We start from the raw sequence: 18,466 nt of genomic DNA on the forward strand, positions 1-18,466 counted from the left end.
GGTGATATATTTAATGTGCTTAAATAGTGAAAAGGACATTATTTTAAAGGTTTCCTGTTTGTGATCTACTTAAAGGCTACATTTAGAAAAATGAAAATGATATAGAGAAGCTAAATAACTTCTCAATAATCTCTGTTAAGATTGTTATGAAGATACCTGTGAAGGAGCTGCTTTTTTTTTTTTTTTTTTTTTTTTTTTTTAGGAATAAAAATGAGATACTTTTTCAGACTAAGCTGTCAAAATAAGACGAGTAGAAATAAATTTGATTAAGAATCTGTGTGTCACATCAGGTTTGAGTGGTATACATCCAAGACTTCTGAAGGTGCCAGATCTAAAGTGGCAGAACTGTTAACAAAAAAAAATGCAATACAATTAAAGAGCTAAAAGGTAGACATATCAGGACAATGAAAGTAGACACATTTATCTTCTTCCTTTGGAAATAAGTTCTAGAGATGATGTAACAAAACAGTAAGCCATACATACATCTGTTCCTGGCAGCTGGCTGAAATAATGATTAAGAACTATAGTAACTTACCTGGAAGATTATGAAAAGGTCTGACCAACACTTTATACAAAGGAAAATTATTGCGCTAATCTGTTTTAGTTCTCTTAATGCATCAGTAAAACTGCAGTTAAAGGAGACTGATTTAGAGCATATTGGAAGTTGACAAAGAGACAAAGTAGGATTAAATAGTCAATTTTAGGGTTCTGTACTAAGTTTAACATAAGTTTAGTCATCTTAGAACTAAGATGACTAAGGGGGTGGTCTCTGAGGTAGTAAAATTACTGTTTAGTTAATAAATACCGAAGAGGACTGGCAGGGAAGTTTAGACACACCCTGAATGCACAACACCAAGATGAATGACGTTCATTGTCCATAAAGAGAGAGAAAGTAATGGATGCTTGATGCTTAACTGTTTCAGCTCAGAAAAGGGACTTAGATGTTACTGTAGATCAGTATAACATGTCTGCTATGAGATACTCGCACCTTTCCCGAAAGTATCTGAAACTGGACTAATTGGGTTTCGTGTAGTAACTTCTGGGTTCACATTGTTGGGAAAAAGTGCTTTGTGTCTTAAAAGTTTCTCGCATTTGCTTTGTATCTGAGTTGCATTGCAATGAGGCTCCTCTGCCTTGCTATTTTTGGTTTGGAAAGACCTCATCAGACCATAAGTGTGTGTGGTTACCCATGCGCACAGTTCTCTTTTGATCAGTTTGTTAAATTAATACTTTAGTTTATTAGCAATCTTCTGTAGTTTTTACTAGGAAAAAACAAACCTAATAAAAAGTAAAAGTATTTCAAATTAGTCCATCTCTTTTCTAGAATATATTTCTCTTCATATCCAAAAGTGAATGAGTTAGTAAAACACTTGGGCATGCAAATCTAAAGTTGTTATAGGTCAATTTAGCTATTAAAAAGTATGTTTTAGCAGTGCCTGTACTTTGCCACAGAACTTTGTTTTTAAAATGTCTTCCCAGGTTTAAAAAATATAAAACATTATAGCTACCATTTTGAGAGGGCTATAATCTAGAGGAAAATGTCTAGTATTAAGTTGCACTGCAAAACATTTTATAAATGTATGTGAACATAAAAGAAACATTCGAATGCTTCTCTTCTGTAATCGCACTAAATGCTACTTTTAATCTCTGATCTGCCCAATGCGTGTAAATAGAACTGAGGTATGCTGAGGAACTAAGGAAACTTTTGTTTCAAATAATTGTTAATAGAATAAAAGTGTGTATTTTTTTTAATTTGCACAAAAAGCTAGATTCTCTTTATAACCTGATTTATTGTCTTGCATTTTTAAAAAGTTTAAATCAATTTTTCTTTTAGGTTGCAATAAAAATAATTGACAAAACACAGTTAAACCCAACTAGTCTACAGAAGGTAAGCCTCTCAATTTTTTTTTCAGTTGTACTGCCCCTTGTTCCCTTCACAATCTCCGTCCCTCTTACGTTGTAGTCTCTGAAGCAATACCTACCTCTTTCTTCATATAATTATGTCCACAAGTTTGACTGCTAAATTTAATAATTTTCCCAGTAACAGGCCTGTTCAGGACAGTTTGAGTCCTGCAACATGAGTACGGTCTCTAAAGATGAAATGTATACAACATTGCAGATTAAGAAATCTGCATGTTCTTAGCCAGTCTTACTTTAAGCTACTGAAATACACTGAACAGTATCTCACCTGTGACAGTTTGTCTTTCAGGTGTGATCTAACTCAGTAGAAGGGTCATGCATGAGTGTCCACATTTGTCTCTGTTACTCCCAGAGGCATTTTGCTAAATTGACAAGTAGAAACCATTTTCCCTGACTTCTGGCCCTGAAAACTCTTTAGGCTGAGAGTTATGCAATGTCTGTCTTGCACATAATTGTCGCCAATAAGTATTTTATAGATTGAAACATAGTAATTTCTGACTGAGATGTGAGTGAAGAGATCATCTCATTCCCTGCTATATTGTGTTGTCCTATCTGTGCTAGCAAGAGTAAGTAGTGATAAATGCTACTCACATCACACAAGTCAGTCATTCTGATCCAGAGCACATGCATGGAGTACATTAAGTGCCATTTTTATATAGATACTTTTATAACTCTAGCACATAAAATAAAACAGGAATAATCACAGGCTTTCTATTTATGTAATTTAATGGAAGTACATGGACCTGACTCTATTTGGATAAGAGCAAATACCAGGAATTTGGTTTTAAGCAAAATTAAGCTAAATAAACTGAATAGCATACGTAATTTGATTTATGTACATGATAAGAAGATCAGCTCAATAGGTGCTCTAATCTCAATGGAGCAAAAGCAAATAAGAAAAATGCACACACTTCTGGACTATGGCTGAAGTCAGTTGCAGTCAGTCAGATTTGTAGGTAATTTTTGTTTAAATGGGCTCAGGTAGGTTGCGACTAAAAGCCATTAGTGGATGGCTTTTTAGCCTGTAGAAAAGGGCTTATTCTTAAGCCAGCTGTCACAGCTCCTTGTTTGTAAGGCTCAGCAAAGTGAAGAATTAAAAGTGCAAAAACTGACAAGTGTTTGTTAATTTTTGTATTGTGTTATGTGTTATAATGATTTGTAATGGCCCCTTTATGTTTTATAGTTGTGTGGGATTGTGAATTGATCATTTTGGGGATGCTTTGATAAGGAGTTTGCAACCTTTTTAAAGGAGTGTACCCCTTCTGGATACACCGCATCTGGCTGCCGCTACCTCCTCCCCCCGCCAGCAGTGTGGGGGTGGGTCTTGGCAGCTGGACCCAGAGCAGGTGGGGTGCTTGCACGCATGGCGGTGGATGGTGAGGGCAGCTGTCGCATGAGAGTTCCACCCCACTTCTCCCCCCACATCCGGGCAGCGCCTGTGTGGCCCACAGAGGGGAGCCGCTGCCCTCATGGCTGCTGCCTGCCCCCCCCCCCCCCGGCCAATACTGATAGCCAATATTTAAGGAGGCATGTTGGCTGATACTGATCCAATTTCCAATACAGCTGCCTCCAGCTGGTAAGTCCGGTGTGCTGGAAGGGGGAGAGGGAGGGAAGGGGCATGGGGGGGTGAGGTGCAGGGCAGATCAACGCCCTTCACAGTGAGGGAGGGGCCAGAGCCGTGGCTCATGGAGTGGGGAGACAGCTTCTGCCACTGCTTGTACCCTGGGGGTTGCCACTTGTGGCCCCTGGATTAGGGCAGGGCAGGCTCTTCTCGCAGGGGCTGGACTCAGACCAGGCGCCAGCAGTGCTCGGAGAGTGCTGCATCCACCCCAAATTTCGCTGGGTGGCTGGAGGCGGCAGAGCTGGGAGCAGAGCAGCAGCAAAATTTGGCTGCACACTGCTGGCTGTGCTCCTCGCTGCCTGAATAATGTGCTGTGGCTACATGCAGCGTAGGCATTCATTGGCCAAATTATCGGCCCTATTAGTCCAATACCTGATACAGACAGTTTTCTTTATATTGGTACCAATCCGATATTGGACCGATGTATCAGTGCACCTCTAATTTTTTACAGGCAGTTGTGGATTTCATGATTTCCTTAAAATCTGTGAAATTGTGACTTAAGTAGGTCTCTATTGATGCATATTGGAAATCTGCGAGTGACCATTACTAAAATTTGCTTTAAGTTGCTCAGTTTGTGGGAGGAAGACCTGGAGGAGAGATGTAATAGCATGTTGTGATTGCAGGATGGTTCAGAGAGGATTCTGAGGAGTAGAGAAAGATGTCCATGGAGCATCTGAGGAGAAGCAGTATCAGTGACAGCTTAAACTGTCTTTCAAAGATCAGCATTTTCTGAAGCTTGTGCTTAGAATTAGCTTGAGTTAGTGGCCATCAAGCAGAAAACAAACACTTTGCAGGTCATGGGATTTAACAGCCAGCAAAAACTAAGGCTATATGTGCTCACTGACCCCCTCCCCCTCTCCAACCCCTGGCCCATTTTGTATTTTTTTTTTTTCCCCCAGCCTGGACAAATAGCCTAAACCAGTAGATGGCTTTTTTTTTCTGTTTTCACTTTAGTTGCAATTTGCTTGTGATTTGAATTTTGTGTTTTGCAAATTGCAGCTGCCCGTTTCTGTGGTATGAATGCCAGGCTATCTGTTTCTTAAGACATACAATAGTAGTGAGATTTGTATTTGAGCAGTAAAACATTTATTTTTGTAAAGCAACCAGATTTAAAGAGAAAAGAGACTTCCATGATCTTTGTCATGTGGATTTCTTGCAAAACCGCTTACTGAAAGTCTAACCCAGGTTTTAGAAGTGTTGGGGTTGTTTGGCAGAATTTATAGTCGGTTCTGAATGAAAGATGAAGGTGTACAGTTTGCTTCATGCATACATGCCAAGGTAGAACAACTTTAGTAGCGAGCATAAAATATTTAGGATATGAGAGATGGCAAAAGGGATGGGATGGTGCAGTGTGACTAAGCACTGATGCTTCAACTGCATAAGATTCATTGTGAGAGGCTCTAGTGTCCATCCTTCTTTTTTCTGCCACCTAATCTATTATTTTCCTACATATTTACATCTGCCACCCAGATGTGTTGGCCTGTTTCTGGTGAGACTTGAGTTAAAATGTGTAAAGACTTGCTTTCTGGAGCCTAATTACTACTGTACTGCTTCTACAGATTAAGATGAGAGACTTTAATGCTATACTTCTCTGTTGGAAAGAAAGTTGGTTTTTATGGCTTTTTCCATGATCATATGGTTGTATGAATTAGATTTTCCAAAAAGCCTTCTTGTTCTCTTATTCCCCAAGATGAAGCATGTGACTTCTTGAAAATTGGTTTTCATATTATAGCTGCTCACATCATTCTCGGCAAAATGCAGTGCATCTTGTTAATGCCTCTCTTTTTATAGAGTTTATAACTATGTTGTTAAAATTAATTTAAATTTAATCAAGTTATTCTGGAAAAATAATTTAATTTCCAGCTTTTATTTTGGGTTATTTTTGCATTTGCAGTCAGTTGTCTTAGTGTTGAACATGATTACTATTATAGTATAAATAATTTTGCCAGTTTCTTCAAGGATCAAAATATTAAATGGTTGAAGAACTCTGTGCAAATATTTGATTCATATAGAGGCCTTTCATTTATATTTAACCATAAACCATATCCTGTCTCTGACATGCTTTCTTTTTTAATACATGGATTAACTATCCCAGATCCAGAAATGTTGCTTGCGTGTTTGTTGCAAATACTTTTTCTTGGTTTATACTTGAATTATGACCTGTTTGGTGCCTAAAACTAGATCACTAAGCACTTTTAGAATATCTTGTATCTTTCATAGTAAAGGTTAAATGGTTAGATTTTTCTTTACAATCCCGTTGTCATTGAGAATAGCTAATGCACTGATCAATTATCTTTGTTCTGTAAATACTTTTAATTTTTAGAAGCTGGCTTGGTGGGGGAGCCTTCCTTCCTGGGGACTTGCTTTAAAGTGGTTGTGGCAGTTTGGGAGCAGTAATAGGGAGCCTGCATGTGCTCCTTGCCTCCTTTTCTGCTCAGCCTTTTCAATAACAATTTTGCTTAAATTCAGTTGTTTTCCTCTTAGAACGAAACTCTCTATAGTTACCAGAAGTGAAAAGATTGATTTGTTTAGTAGGTGGGATAATAAATTTGGCCTACAGTTCTCATACATAAAATATAAGTGGCAGAGATGAGTAGCTGTGCTTACATCTCTCTTCCTCATCTGCTCAATCCAGTAGTGAAATCCCATGACTAATTAATTATACAAAGCAAATTATGGTGGATTCATTCTTGCCCAAAAATATGCTTGCATGGTTCCCATCTATGTGAATACTAGTTATTCAGGAAGTTTGATTGTTATTCAGCAAGTAAGATTTGTTATGTAGAGGGGTTTGGGGTTTTTTTAATGAGGTGATAGGTAATAGTTCAGCAGGTACTAAACTTAATCCATCAATTGACTATTTTATAATAATAAATGGACAGGGACTTGATACAAAAGAACTTTCATAAATATTAGGGGGGAAAATGACTTCCTATTTCTCACCAGAAAATAATAGTTTACAGTATCTCCTTAAACAGTTGACTGGTATTTTATGTCAAAGATTTTTTTAATAGAATTAAAAAAAAAAAAAAAAATTCAGTGTCATACTGATTCCCAAATCTGGTGAGAAGGATTTTTCTTCTGGATCTGAATGTTGCAATGGCAGGGCATTGACAGTGCTTCTTATGTCCCTGCTTTTATATATGGCTTGTTTTAGTATGTTCTTGGTGTTTTGGATACTGTGCCCTGTATTTGTTTGTGGAGGTTAAAGTGGTGATTTTGGAGAATACTTGGGTAAACAATTTCTTCTGAATGCAGGGAACTGGACTCAGTAGTCCAGTTGGCCCCTTCTAGTCCCATGTTATGAGAGAATAAAAAATGAAGTAAGGATGAAAGTATTGAATGCGTGATGAGGGTCAGAATTAATAATCTGCAGAATATAAAATTAATACAGTCCTGAAGGATGCATGTTATATTTATTTCCTTGTAAATATTGGAGATTAGAAAATGTTGTAAGTAATAGTCTTTCAAGAAGCTTCTTTGCTTTGTTAGTCTGTCAAGGTTTTGTGCGTTGAAGTTAAATGTCAGTATTGTTTAAGTAAGGATATATAGGAGTATTAAGATTTTTTTTCAGAAAATATTGTCAGCAGTTTTTTCTGGATATTTGATAACATAGGGCATTTGTATTTGAGCTGGGTATTGGACTGGTCAGATAAAGTTCAGTCAATTGACCAATCAAATATAGGTCAAAAATTGTAAACAAATAAAAAATTGCTTATGGGTCCAAATAATGCACAGAAAAAGGTTTTCCCTTAAGAAATGTGTCAAAACAATCAGATTTATGTCAAGAAAACTACAAAAAGTAGGTTTTTTGGTAAAACTATTATAATTTTTGACCAGCCAAAAAATGCAGTCAATTGACCAGCTTGTCAACCCTAACTCATACCCTATCCTTGTAGGTATTCTTTTTTTCTTCTTCTTAAGTCTTCACACAGCAGTCAGTTAGGCCAGATATATAACTTTTTAGAATGCTTGTCAGTAGTTACTTATTTGAGCAAGTGAAGGATGTAGACGCTGTTCTGAGTTTTGTCTTGTTAATCCTGCAGTGTAGTACTTTTTGACCAGAATACATGTAATTTTGGGGTGCTTAGCATCTGACTCATACTGACTTAATTGGGTGTTGCATTTTGACAGTTAGCACAAGTAGAGGAGGAAGAAGAGGTAGCTGGTTCTTAGATATACCAGCTGCACCTAGGAAATTAGTTTAGGTGAGTATAGCTATTTGCATTGTTATTGTGGACTGCAGCCCATTTTTCAGTGTCCCATTCTGTATTATTTTTAGTTGTCTGTTTATTTTTCTCCCTTTCCCCTCCATCAACCATAATCTTTCTTTTGGATAATCCCTTTGTTTGTACTAAGTCTTTTTCTGTATTATTCTTTTGGTGAAAGAGCAGTCTTTTTTTACCTCCAAAATAATGGAATTATACTTGGTATGAATCTGTCCCCTTTATGCTTCATTAGAAAAGAACTGAATCAGGAATATTGATTTTTATCTCTTGCATCAAAGGACTCAAATTGTTGTGTCTCAGACTTTGAAAGCTGACTGGAGACTTCTCATTACATAAGATACTGCAGTTAAATATCCATGAAATATTCAGGATATATTATGTGGACACCAAATAACAGTTGTGGTGTGCTCTCCAAGTGTATTTAGAGCATGTATGCATGTCACAAAAATAAGCCTGTTTATAGGTACTTCTCAACAGTATTCATAGTTTCATAGTTGGTAGGGTCGGAAGGGACCTGAGCAGATCATCAAGTTGACCCCCTGCCATGGGCAGGAAAGAGTACTAGGGTCAAATACCTCAGTGAGGTGTTCATCCAGCCTCCTCTTAAAGACCCCCAGGGTAGGAGCCAGCACCACTTCTCTTAGAAGTTGGTTCCAGATCCTAGCTGCCCTGACAGTGAAGTAGTGCCTCCTGATATCTAGTCTGAATCTACCCTCTGCCAGCTTGTGACAGTTATTTCTTGTCACTCCTGGTAGTACTCAGGGGAACAGGGACTCTCCCAGTGCCTGCTGGTCCCCCCGGACTAGTTTGTAAACAACCACTAGATCCCCCCTCAGCCTTCTCTTGTGGAGGCTGAACAGGTTCAGGTCCCTTAGCCTCTCCTCGTAGGGCCTGCCCTGCTGACCCCTGATCATGTGGGTGGCCCTCTGTACCCTCTCCATGTTGTCCATTTCCCTCCTGAAGTGCGGCGCCCAGAACTGGATGCAGTACTCCAGCTGCGGCCTGACCCGTGTCGCATAGAGGGGGAGGATCACCTCCTTGGACCAGCTTGAGATGCATCTGTGGATGCATGACAAGGTACGGTTGGCCTTCCTGACTGCGTCCCCACACTGTCGGCCCATGTTCATTTTGGCATCAATAATGACTCCAAGATCCTTTTCTGCCTCTGCACTGACGAGAAGGGAGTTCCCCAGCCTGTAAGTATGCTGCAGGTTCAGTACCTTGCCCTTGTTAGTGTTGAAACCCATCGGGTTCTCATTCGCCCACCCCTGTAACATGCCTAGGTCTGATTGCAGCCTATGCCTCCCTTGTAGCATGCCCAATTCCCCCACATCTTAGTGTCATCTGCGAATTTGAACAGGGTGCTTTTTACCCCCTCGTCCAAGTTGTTGATGTTGAACAGTGCGGGCCCGAGGACCGAGCCCTGTGGAACCCCACTGCCCACATCTCTCCAGGTTGAATAAGACCCGTCCACCATCACTCTCTGGGTGCGGCCCTCCAGCCAGTATGTAGGATAACTGAAAATGTTTGTGAATAGGTACCATAACAGTTTCATGGAGCGGGGGGAAAAACAATTGTCTAGTTTTTAAGCTATTATGCATTGTTTTGTCAACATTTGATGTTTCTGATTTTAATTGTATTTGAGCAAATGCAACCAAAATATCAGAAATGCACACTTACATATTTGTCATCCAACACAGGGTCAAGTCACAGACCTGCACTTTATCTGTAATCCATAGCTAACAAAAAATACTTTGCTGACTGAGTTGTTAGCATGTAGGCAAGTGTCCAAAAAGTGCAGAATTTGCCCTTGTGACCATTACCTTGACTCTTGATTTCAGAAAAGCTTAGAAAGTCTCTCCCAAACACTTTTTTTTACTGGGTGCAGAAAGCAATAGACACTAGAGTAACTATAATTTTAGTATTTTTTTTTCACCTCTTTATTAAAAGATTATAAGAGGATGCTCTTTCTCTGTTTTGTTCCATCTTGTGTTCTATTCCCCACCATTTATTTCTAGTTGGAGTTCTAGGATTTAGATGTGCTATATTTGTCCTGCCAATATCAGCTGTTTTAGCAGGATGAAAAGCAACTGGTCACACATTCATGCTGTTTGTTGTGCTAAAAAAGATGGCCAATGTGTCCCAAAAATGGCAGACCAGCTGCTGTTTGAATCAACAACTTCTTTATCATTGTGAGACATTTTTAACATGTGATCAGGTCTGAGGGACCCTGACTATCCCACAGCGCTCTCTTCTCCTTCCCTCTCTTCCCACTGGTTACTTTTGGGGTGCCCTGCAAAAACCAGCTTCCTGGCACAGACCTATTCCAGTTGGTGCCCAGCAGCAACAGAGACAGAGCTTCAGCCACAGCAGGGGCTTGCAAACAGCATTACTCTCTGATCTTGGGATGCCCCCCAGCCCTTGAAAGATCCCTATCTGCAGACAGCCCAAAACTGAAGCCTTCTGTGGTAACAACAGCTGATCAGACAAGGCACTGATGGGTTTCCCTGGGAGCACAGGGAGCTAAGGAGCAGCCCCTTAACACCACTGCCTGTTTCTTGGTGCTGCTCCCCCTTTCCCCCTCCCCCCCCAATACTTCTGTGGCAACTTTGTTGCCCTTCAGCCACCAGGCTGGGCACATGCACCCACCCATAGCACTCTTATTTTCTGTAGTACTATAGACTTTGTAGCACTATAAAAATGCATGTCAAAGGCCACAATGTAACCTACCCCAGTGCAGATGACGGTACATTAAGAAATGGTGAAATGGTTGGTGGATGTTGATTGGTCTGATCTAAAGGAAACTTGCTGCAGCTCTATTATGTTTTCACTGAATGAGTGTGTGGCATTACCATCTATCACTGGATTAATTTGCCATTGTCACTGCTTGGGAACAATTAACTCATTTTTGTCCACATATTTATGATACTCTGTACTTTTCACTTACTTGGAGCATTTCAGGCACACCATGGCATGTACATTTTCCAGTGAAGATGTGTAGCTTAGTGTTTAAATGTAGGTGAAACCTTAACTTCCCCATCTCTCTTGAAATCAAAGCAGCTTTTAGAAAATGATCAAGACTTGAGAGTTCTGAACATGTGGAGTCCTGGGCTAGCATGAGGGCTTTTGAAGTGGAAGAACAGTTTGTTAATTGCAGTGTACCACACTGGCACAAAATATTACTCTGTCCCTCGTCCCTCAAACCTCCCAAGAACAGACAGTGGTAAAATGAACTGGGTTATGAGAACTATAGTATTTGTATTTCAGTAGTTGCACAGTAATGGCTATCATATTTAGGTCATCTGTGTTAGAGGAATGGGGAACTTTTTGTTAAGAGAATTCATAATTCACCAGTATTAAGGTAGTAATGCATATTAAAGTGACATGATGTCGTTTTTCATTATTATAAAATTGCCCATCAGCGTAAGATAAATGCATACAGCACAGAGACAAGGGAGGTGTTAGTTTAATTTTTTTTTTTTTTAGGAAATGTAATAAGATGACATTTTAATGTGCAGTTTACCTTGGCTATGCATTTAAAAAAGGAGAATCAGCCATCTTACCTTAATAAAACACATTTATGGACATAGTGTATAGTGGTGAGAGTTGGCACAACTTTAGAAATGCTTTTGTAGGGAACACCAGACGTTTTTCTCCAGGTGGGATGCAAACTTCCTCCTTGAGAAATTGCCATTCAATAATGCCATCATGGGAGTCCAAGGAGTGCATGCTCTGCACAATGGATTGCTGAAGAATTAAACCCTTTTAACCTGTATGATTTTGGGATGTATATGATCATCTAGAGTCCTCTCTCTTTTGAAAGTATCAGAGAAAATTGGGGTTTATATGTAAAGCGCTTTCCATGGCTTCATAATAGCATTGTTTCCCAGTAATCAATACTTGAAGGCAAATGCCATTTTTTTTTTAGCAAGCTGGCTTAATGTTCAATAGTGTTGGTTTGACAGTCCCATTCCAAATCTAGCTACACAACTCATATGGTACAGGCAATGGGAAATCAAGCAGTATGTGCCCTGCAGCTCTCTGAGCCCTTACCTTTGGAGGGACATTCTTCTAAGACCAAGAGATTCTTCCAAGATCGGCTTAGGTTAATGGTTCTCAGCCAGGGTGCTGTGGTACCTTGGGGCGTTGTGAGATTCTTTTAAGCATGTTGCAATATGCCACATTTATTATCAACTGTTGGGTATGCAAGTACCTATACAATTTGCAAGATAAAAACAGAGATTTCAAATAGGAATCCATAGTGTTAAAACATTTAGACTTGTCAGGATCTTTCTGACTTCATTGCAAGAGAAAAATTGCTCTATTTTCTTTGGTCAAAAAAGCAAGTGAAAACTAAGCTGGCATTTTCTGAGGGGTGCCCTAATTGTAAAAAGGTTGAGAACTACTGGCTAAAAAATGGCCTGTTGCAGCTCCAGAAAAAAAAATAATTGCGGTGCTTTCTGTAATGTACGGCTGTTGTTGACTTGACTGTGACCAGCAAATAGCTGTCATGTCACATACCAGTCACAATCTTAAATAAATTAACCCCTTTAATATACTATTAAATTCCCAGTATATGAACATTTTGCAGTAATTGTGACTATAATAAGAGGTAAGTGTGACTCTTTTTAATGATATGCATTCAGGTGAATTGGACTAAAACAAATTATCCAGACATTAAAGCCTCCATACATCTCCTGAGCTATCCAGTCTCCTTTAAGTGCCAGCTTTTAAAAATATACTGCTAAATTACCTTTCTTCTTCCTGTCTACTAAATGTTCAATTCATGCATTTGAAACTGAAATATGTTATAATGCTGTCTTCTCACATTTTCTCTAAACTTCTGGTTTGAACTAATTATGCAGTTTTAAACACTAGGACAGCCTCTTGGAATAATTTGTTAAATTTTCATTTATTTTTTTTTCTTCACTAGCTTATTCATCCTTTATTTTTCTTTTTTCAGCTTTTCAGAGAAGTAAGAATAATGAAGATTTTAAATCATCCAAATATAGGTACCTCATGTTTCCTAATAGTTTTTTTTCCTGCAAAACTTTGATCTTTGTAGAAAATGACTTGTTTTTTTTATGTTAAAGTATGCATGTAGAAGTTGAATAAAAGGCTCTACATCATAAAGTCCACTTAATGAAAAATGGTGAGAAGAGCATTTCATTTGCTTTGAGAATTTATAATGTGTAGAGGAGTGTATTTAAAAAAGAATTGACTGAATCTGTTTTATGTTGTTCTGCAGCCATGCAAATTACTGCAAATAGTTTGGACTTTTTTTTTGGTTTGATGCATGTTTTGCTCCACAATAAGCTCTCTTTGGGGGGAAAAAAAAGCTTGTTAGTGGTTGAGAGAGCATTTTGAATGCTGTGGCTGCAAACACACGTTCAAATACTCTGGGAGAATTTTCCCATGTTTTTTCTAAAAGAAAAAAACTTACCCGGAGCCACCTGTACAGACACTCGAGTGCTGAAGCCCTTAAGATTGGAGAGCTTGCAGTTTCGCTTCTGTGGAGCCACAAAGGTGGGGTTTGCGCACACATCTCAGCATGTTCCACAAGCTCCCTTAGTCTTCCTGGTGACAGCAGCAGTGCATGGGGCAGCCCTAATTGGCTGACCCAGACTGCCTATTGTCAGCCTGTGTTTTTCTGTAGCAGAACGTGGAAATTATGAAGGGGTCATGTTCTTATTCGTAGAATCCTAGAAAATGAGGGTTGGAAGATACCTGATGGGATCTCTAGGATGGAGATTCCACCACCTTTCTGAATAATTTGTTCCACTGCTGTGCGATCCTCCTAGTGAGAGGGTTTTCCCTAATATCTAACCTAAACCTCCCTTGCTGCAACTTGAAGTCATTGCTCCTTGTTGTCTTATCTGCCACCACCGAGAACAGTCTAGCTCCATCCTGTCTGGAACCACCCTTCATGTAGTTGAAGGCTGCTATTAAAACCCTTTCAGCCTTCTCTTCTCCAGACTAAATAAGCCCAGTTCCCTCAGTCTCTTTTCATCAGTCATATTCCCCTGCCCTCAAACCATTTTCCTTGGCTTCCACTGGACTGTCTTCAATTTGTCCACATCCTTTCTGTAGTGGGGGGCCCAAAACTGGACGTAGTACTGCAGATGTGGCCTTACAAGTGCCAAATAGAGGGGAATAATCACTTCTCTCAATTTGCTGGCAGCACTCCTACTAATGCAACCCAGCATGTTATTAGGTTTCTTTGCAACAAGGGCACACTGTTGGCTCCTACTCAGCTTAACCCCAGGTTCTTTTTCAGCACAGCTGCTGCTTAGCCATTCAGTCCCCAATCTGTACCACTGCACTTGTCCTTATTGAACCCCGTGAGATTTCTTTTGGTCCAATTTACCTAGGTCCCTGTAAATCCTAGCCCTTCCTTCTAGTGTATCTACTATCCCCCCCCCCCCCCCCCCCCCCAAGATGTCTTGGTGTCATCTGCAGTTGGGTGCACTCCATCCCATCTTCCAGATTGTTGATGAAGATATTGAACAAAACTGGCCCCATTATCGGCCCCTGGGGCACTCCGCTTAATACAGGCTGCCAAGTAGACATGGAGCCATTGACTACTAACTACCCTTTTGAGCCCAATGATACAGACAATTTTCTGTCCACCTAACAGTCCATTTATCCAACCCGTGCTTCCCTAGTTTGCTTGCAAGAATATTGTCGGAGATGGTATCAAAATCCTTGCTAAAGTCAAAGTATATCACATTTGCTCCTTTCCCTACATCCACAGAGCCAGCCACCCATCATAGAACGGGTAGGCAACATTTTTAGGCCAGAGTGCTGAAAAACCCCACAATGCCTACCTTGGAAGGTACTGGAGTGCCAGCATGCCAGAAAAACGAAATGAGGGCAGGGGGTACATGGCAGGATGCACTGCTTGTGCCCCTGCCCCCCAGCCCTGCTGCCCCTGCTCCCCAGCCCTGCTCATGACCCTTGCCTCCCACCCAAAGCCCCTGTCTCCCAGCCCGGGCTCTGTGGCTGTCAGCAGCTACCCAGAACCTGGGCCAGCTGCTAACATCTGCCTGTCCGCCCCAGCCCCAGTTGCCTCCCAGCCCCAAACCTGGCCCCAGGCTCTGGGGTGGCAGCACATGCCAGCGATGCTCCCCGCTATGCTGCCCTCGCCACTTCTGCAAAGCAGTGCTGGAACCTGGGGCGGCAGGGCACGGCGGTGGTCGCAGAAGCGGCAAGGGCAGCACAGTGGGGAGCATCACTGGTATGTGCTGCCTCCCTGAAGCCCCGAGTCAGGTCTGCAGTTGGGAGGCAGCTGGGGCTGGGGTGGAGAGGCAGCAGATGTTTGCAGCTGGCCCCGTCTCTGGGTAGCTGCTGATAGCCACGAAGTCCAGGCTGCTCCCAGCAGGGCTTGCAGCATCCCAGCTGCCTGCTGGGAGCAGCCCGGACTCCCAGCTGGAGGCAGCTACCCAGAGCTGGGGCCGACTGCAGCTGGGAGGCTGCAAACAGCTGCTGTATCGCCGGCCCCAAAGTGTGCCGAGGAAAATGGCCTTGCGTGCCATGCTCGGCATGCGTGCCGGGGTTTGCTGACCCCTGTCATAGAAGCTAGTCAGGCACGACTTGCCCATAGTGAGTCAATGCTGACTGTTTTTAATCACCACCTTCTCTAAGTGCTTAGAAATTGATTCTTTGAGGACTTATTCCCTAATTTGTCCAGGGACTGAGGTGAGGCTGTCCAGTCAGTAATTCCCTGAATCTTCCTCCTTCCCTTCCTTAACAATAGGCACTATATTTGCCCTGTTCCAGTTATCTGGGGCCTCTCCCAATTGACATGAGTTTTCAAACAATGGATAGGGGCTCTGCAACTATATAGTCCAATTCCCTCAGCACCCTTGGGTGCATCGCATCCAGCCCCATGCACTTGTACACATTCAGCTTTTCTAAGTAGTCCCTAACCTGTTCTTTCACTACTGTCAGCTGCTGATCTCATCCCCAGACTGCTGCCAGGTGCAGGAGTCTGGTAGCCAACCTTGCCAGTGAAGACTGAGGTAAAAGAAGGCATAGAGTACCTCAGCCTTGTCCACATAATCTGTCACTGGGTTGCCTCCCTCATTCAGTAAGGGACCCACACTTTCACTTCTCTTGTTGCTGACATACTTGTAGAAACCCTTCTTGCTACCGTTCACTTTCCTTGCTAGCTGCAACTCCAGTTGCACATTGGCCTTCCTGATTTCATCCCTGCATGCCCAAACAGCACTATTTATACTTCAAACTAGTAGTTTGTTCAAGTTTCCGCTTCTTAGAAGCTTCCTTTGTGTGCTAGCTCATTAAAGAGTTTCCTTCTAAGCCAAAGCTGGTCTGCTGCCATACTTGCTAGTCTTCCTACACATCAGGATGTTTTGTTCTTGTGTTCTTACTAAGGTTTCTTTAGGGTACAGCCAGCTCTCCTGGTCTCCCTTCCCCCTCAAAGAACTCCCTCGCAGGAGTTCCCTGAGTGAGTTGAAGTCCAGGGTCCTTACTCTGCTGCTTTCCTTCTTCCCTTTCCTCAGGATCCTGAAATCAGTTATCATGGTTGCTACTGTCCAAGTTGCTGTCCACTTCTACATTCCCCACTGATTCTTCCCTTGTTTGTGAGCAGCAGGTCAAGAAGAGCACAGCCCCTAGTTGGCCTCCACAGCAGTTGCCCCAGGAAGTTGTACCCAACACTTTCCAGAAACTTCTTGGATTGCCTGTGCACTGCTCTATTGCCCTCCCAGCAGATGTCAAGGCGATTTGAAGTCTCCCATGAGAGCCAGGGCCTGCAATGTGGAACCTTGCGCTCACTGTTTGAAGAAAGCCTCATCTTCCTTGGCTGGTGGTCTGTAGCAAACCCGCACCGCAGCATCACCCTTGTTGCTCTTCTGTCTGACCGTAACCCAGAGACTTTCAACAGGCCTATCTTTAGTTTCATACTGGAGCTCTGAGAAATCATTCTTTTACATAAAGAACAACTCCTCCTCCTCATCTCCCATCCCTGTCCTTCCTGAACAGCATATACACATCTCTGAGGGAAATGCCTGAGGACTGTTCTTTTCTGAAAGAAGCCACAGCCTGTACGGATGTTCTCCTGGGAGTGATTTAACCCTGGCTGTTTCCAGGTTACTTTTCTGCTGGAGTGGCCATTTTTACTTTGGGCGGAGAGAGCATGAATATCTGTTCACTCATGGTTTCTCCTGGGAGCACAAAACTCTTCCAGAGGAAACTAAATGTATGAGGCCTATGTTAAAGTATATAAAGTGACAGTTTTATATCAATTTAACAGTGTATTTCACATCTACAATAAGTAAAATTATTACCTATAAATCTGTTTTTATGACCTACTGCAGTTTTACGACCTAAACCAAGTGGGTTTCAAGCCAGAACTTTGTGGTTGTGAAGTTGGATCCAGACTGTGCTATTGATAAAGCATTAATGTTTTCATTTAAAAGGAAGAAAATCAAAAGTTGCTTTTTAAGAAATGTTGTCATATTGTCAAACATTGGTGTGATCACTTTTTGTAGAGTCCTTCATAAAGGTCATCTTAAAATTATACTATAATTGTCCATAATCTTTCCATTAAATATCTGCTCTTTTCTCCTCTCTAGTGAAGTTATTTGAAGTTATTGAAACCGAAAAAACTCTTTACTTAATCATGGAGTATGCAAGCGGCGGTAAGTATTTCCCATTATGATGCAAAAAATCATAAATTGCCAAGTTCTGTGGAAGTTGTTTGTCTTGTAAGACTTTTTTTAAAGCGGGAAACATGAATTGCATACTAGTGAAATGTTAAGATCTAGAGAAGATGTTCTTAAAGCCACACCAAGTTTTAAACAGTGAAATGCCATTGCTGACTTGTTCAGACTTAACTTTGAAGTAGGATAATTTTATTCATAGTAGTAATGATAAAAGGGTGATTAAAGCACAGGAGTTTGTGTGGCAGTAGGTTCCAGTAATTTATTTGGTAAAATTGGGTATACTCAGCTGTAGAAATTTAGAAGAAAAAATATATTCATTTTCAGATGAAAAAGCATGGCAGACTTTTGTTTCTTTATCCCTTTTGTTTTAAAGCACCAATATTTTGGTCATTATTTTTGAGTTGTTGGCAACACACGGAATATGCTTTGTTTATTAAAAATTAGACCCACGGCTACCAAAATCTTTTTGACTTCTTGCACTTCTACATCTCTCCACTGATTTTTTTTTTTCTTTTCTTCTTTGAATCATTAATTCCTGATTAATGAACCAAAAAAAAAAAGTGGGGCTTTCTATAGAGTGCTTTCACCTAAACAGCTGGAGCCATGTTAGTCAAAAAGGAATAGCAGTCTGCTTGAAACGTGGCATTGTTGTTAAACTTTGAAATTAGCTGGTGAAATTTTCACAAGTTAAAGCTTATCTTTAGTTTTGGTGGAGGTGCATGGAAGTTTTTCCCCCTTCCTAAAATTGGCGAGCGGAATTTAAGTATTTATTTCCCCTGTGGATGTTTCATAGATGCAGCTCATCTTGGGGTCATGCTTTCTATAAAGATTCCATAACTGCCAGCGTAGATTGTCTTAACAGTTGTAAATGAAGTCCTGGAAACACTAGATGCATAGACGAGCTTTTTTCAAATGCAGTAACGCTAGTGGGAAATGTTGGTTTAATATAAGGCTGTCTAGCTCGCCCTTTCTTGCGGGCTGGATCTGGACCATGATAGGGTGAGCTGTGG

At 41.0% G+C, this 18,466-nt stretch overlaps 1 protein-coding gene across 7 annotated transcripts in view; it reads left to right on the forward strand.

The window, feature by feature from the left end:
* Positions 1-18,466, forward strand: part of MARK3 (microtubule affinity regulating kinase 3) — an 86,375-nt gene that overhangs the window by 21,465 nt on the left and 46,444 nt on the right. For all 7 annotated transcript variants that reach the window (XM_059723254.1, XM_014596417.2, XM_019481556.2 and 4 more), the window contains 3 exons: positions 1,835-1,888; positions 12,734-12,782; positions 17,367-17,432. In XM_059723254.1, the coding sequence (XP_059579237.1) occupies positions 1,835-1,888; positions 12,734-12,782; positions 17,367-17,432 (169 nt within the window). The remainder of the gene's footprint in view (positions 1-1,834; positions 1,889-12,733; positions 12,783-17,366; positions 17,433-18,466) is intronic.

This window comes from Alligator mississippiensis, chromosome 2 (genome assembly GCF_030867095.1).
Source record: "Alligator mississippiensis isolate rAllMis1 chromosome 2, rAllMis1, whole genome shotgun sequence".
NCBI classification, from domain to species: Eukaryota; Metazoa; Chordata; order Crocodylia; family Alligatoridae; genus Alligator; species Alligator mississippiensis.